Source organism: Phalangium opilio, unplaced genomic scaffold (genome assembly GCF_054372755.1).
Source record: "Phalangium opilio isolate 3A_F unplaced genomic scaffold, DU_Popi_V2 ptg000061l_1, whole genome shotgun sequence".
In the NCBI taxonomy this organism is placed as follows: domain Eukaryota; kingdom Metazoa; phylum Arthropoda; class Arachnida; order Opiliones; family Phalangiidae; genus Phalangium; species Phalangium opilio.
Window position 1 is genome coordinate 6,047,321 of NW_028324178.1, and position 3,146 is coordinate 6,050,466.

General features: G+C 37.7%; 1 protein-coding gene across 1 annotated transcript; it reads right to left on the reverse strand.

Moving 5' to 3' along the window:
* Positions 1-1,168: 1,168 nt before the first annotated feature.
* Positions 1,169-2,020, reverse strand: LOC149664087 (uncharacterized). Its single transcript, XM_089841996.1, has one exon. It carries the CDS (start codon positions 2,018-2,020, stop codon positions 1,169-1,171), a length of 852 nt encoding a protein of 283 aa, XP_089698122.1.
* Between the last annotated feature and the right edge of the window lie 1,126 nt (positions 2,021-3,146).

Below are 3,146 nucleotides of genomic sequence, written 5' to 3' on the forward strand. Positions count from 1 at the left end.
ATACGATAACGACCAGTGATTTTACTACGAATCAATAGATTGTCAGTCAATTAACTACACCATTTAAGAATCTCATAGCTTCAAACAGTGAAAATGTTTGAAATAATGCAATTTTCCCGGCAATACTCTGTTTTTATTAAGATTTGTTTGAATTCACTGATCGCTATGTTATGGAAAGCCCTAACAGATACTACACGTTAGTAAAAGATATTCAAGTGCCTTACATGGAAGGTTAATTAAGCCTTGTCTAGTCAAACGTCCAGCTTGAAGCATTTCATTGTCATTAGGAGGCTCAGCAGCATTCATTCGACCTCCTATATTTGGATTTGGTGCAGTTACAATGAGAAAATTTGGATTCAAGCCCTCACGTCCAAATTAACATTAAAAATCATTTGTTCTACCTCCCCCGGGCAGGCATTGGCTGATCCACGCAGAAATTGTGCAGAATACAACCAGCACTAATGATCGCGCATACCTTTTCAGGTATGTAGCAAAGGTTCCCTCCAGTCGCGTCCAAGCAGCGGAACCGCATTTTTGAAATGCCATTGACACATTCAATGACATTGCGCCCTAAATGATAAAGATAATCAATGAACGGCTTAAGTAAAACATAGGTCATTTAGAAGTCACATTATCTTAGAGGGGCAATAAAATGGTTAGATAAGCATTGCAAAATGGAGTTGTCCCATTACGCCGAATCCCGTTAAACCGAAATCCCAATAAATCGAATCCCGTTAAACCGATTCCCAATAAATCGAAATTTTAAGTATTGCTTTTCTCAATCAAGCCCGTTGGGCGGTTTCTGTCTATTGGGAATTTTTTATCTGTTGTTAGTGTTTTATAATTCTTCGTCAAAAGTTAATTAAGCAATGGTGGTTTCCGTCTCACCGTGGCCTAGTGGAAGAGTATCGGACCATCAATCGACAGACCCTGGATCGAATCCTCGAAAGGAAAAGTAAGTTTCGTAATACTAACATTCGTGTGTTTGCATACTAAAGTCATTATAAACTAAATTAGTTGCATCTGCCTTACGGTTAGGTTAGGTTAGGTTGGGTTGGGTTGGTTTGGGTTAGGTTAGGTTAGGTTAAAGAATTAGTCTTAATTATATCATTCCAGTTATTAATTTTTATTTGCTTTATGAATATTTGTTACAATACATTCAAAATTTTTAAACATCCGTTACAATATTTGATGATATGGCATCCAGTAATTTCGTCGCGGCACTGATTTTACATTCTTTGGGATTTTCAATGGCGGCTTGATATTTCTTTACAGCATTGTTGTACCTTTCGTTGAACTGTAGAAATTTTGTTTTCGCTGGTTTCGGAGGTTTCCCAGCGTCATTATCGAGCTTCAAGGATCGGCATTCTACGTGTAGCTTTTGCAGTTCTTGCAGCAAATGATAAAATAAAGGCTTAGTATTAAACTTCTGGTTAAGTTTATAATGCAGTCCTTCTAAATGATTATCCGTGCGGAATTGAAAATTGGAGAAGTGATTCCACATGTCTAGTGGATGAAGACTATTTTCAAACCAAGTGTTTACAAAGTAATCAAGGAATTGAACCACATTCGGTTCCTCAGTTGGAAATGTATCTTGAATTGAAATCCAAAGGTCATCTTGAACATCGAGAGGTACCAGCGCCAAACCCATTAGTCGCCGCACCATTCTTCGGATTAAATTATTAGTTTTGTATTGGGCTGAAAGGTGTTTACTAGAAACGGCGCGCCAAATAGCTTGGGTGTAATGAAAGTAGCACCCTTTTATTTTGGAATTGGGAAATACAGACATTAGCGTGGATATCATTGCACTTTCGAAATCGACTTGAAATTTTAATGGCGAAAAGGACAAGCCTCTTGAAGTAACTGAATCAAGAATTAGAGTGAACATACGAGAATATATTTCCTTGGAGTGACCTGGAAGCAAGACGTATAAGACTGGTAGCATGATTCCATTGTAGGGTACATGAAGAATGTAAAGTTGGCGGAATTGTTTAAGGCACGCATAGTGAGTTCCGTCCATAAATACTGACCGTGCTTCACAAAGAAAAGTCAAAAATTCGCTTGTGGCAAAGGCAATAATTTTTTCATCGGTGCCATCATTAAAAAGCAGAAATGTTTCGTCAAACTCACCAACCTTTTGCCACGGTCCTTCAATTATTATATCTTTTCTGTGTTCTGGATTTGGAGGTAAAAGTTTACTGCGACAACGGTACAAGGATGAGCGTAATGACTTGTATCCTGGCAATGACGCGTGTACTTCGAATTTCGGAAAATCCTGAAGACATGGCTTGTTTCTTTTCTTGAGAGCAAGCTTCTGTATAGACGTCAAGCATTCGTTTTCTGTTGTTAGCACCTTCGGTTACTTCCGCGATCATCCTAGCCTTCGCTTTTAACGCCATAATAAATTGGTTGTCGGGATCGTGCTTTTCGTGCTCAGGTACCTCGTTTTGAATAATTCCATCCAAAGTAGTAATCCTCACATGGCAGGCTTTATTTCTACAGGAGTAGTAACATGACTTATCTTTTTGTTTATTAAGCTTAAATAAATATCCTTTATGAATATACAAGAAGCCTCTCTTGTTAGCAATCCGCTCCATGTTTCACATAGATTTAAAATTGAGCATTGAAAATCATCTCCTTATATAGCGTACAAAAATTCAATTTTAGACATAACCATAAACATTTTAGTGTGGTTGTTTAAAAAATCCACGATTTTTATTTCAGAATAAAACCAGCTTAAAAAATATATTTAAGACATTGAAATGCCAATCTTAAGAAAAAGAACCCGCCAAAGTATGAAAATTAACCCGAACATTTGGCGTTTTCGGTCCAATGGGATTCGGTTCAATGGGACATTCGATCTAATGGGATTCGGTCTAATGGGACTTCGATCCAACGGGATTCGGTCTAATGGGACGGGAGCTGCAAAATAGCTTTAGATTACAAGAATTATCTAGCGCTGCGAACAACCCAATATTAGTTGGTATGTGACATCGATATGATTGAGCTTACACCAGTTTATGGTTTTGCGTGGAATATACCAATATCATCTCATAAATAAATAACTCCCGTGAGGCCACTTTTTTACCTTTCTTGGTGGAATATTCAACCAAAAAACTGATGGAGTACTTTGTCAATAGCATGAG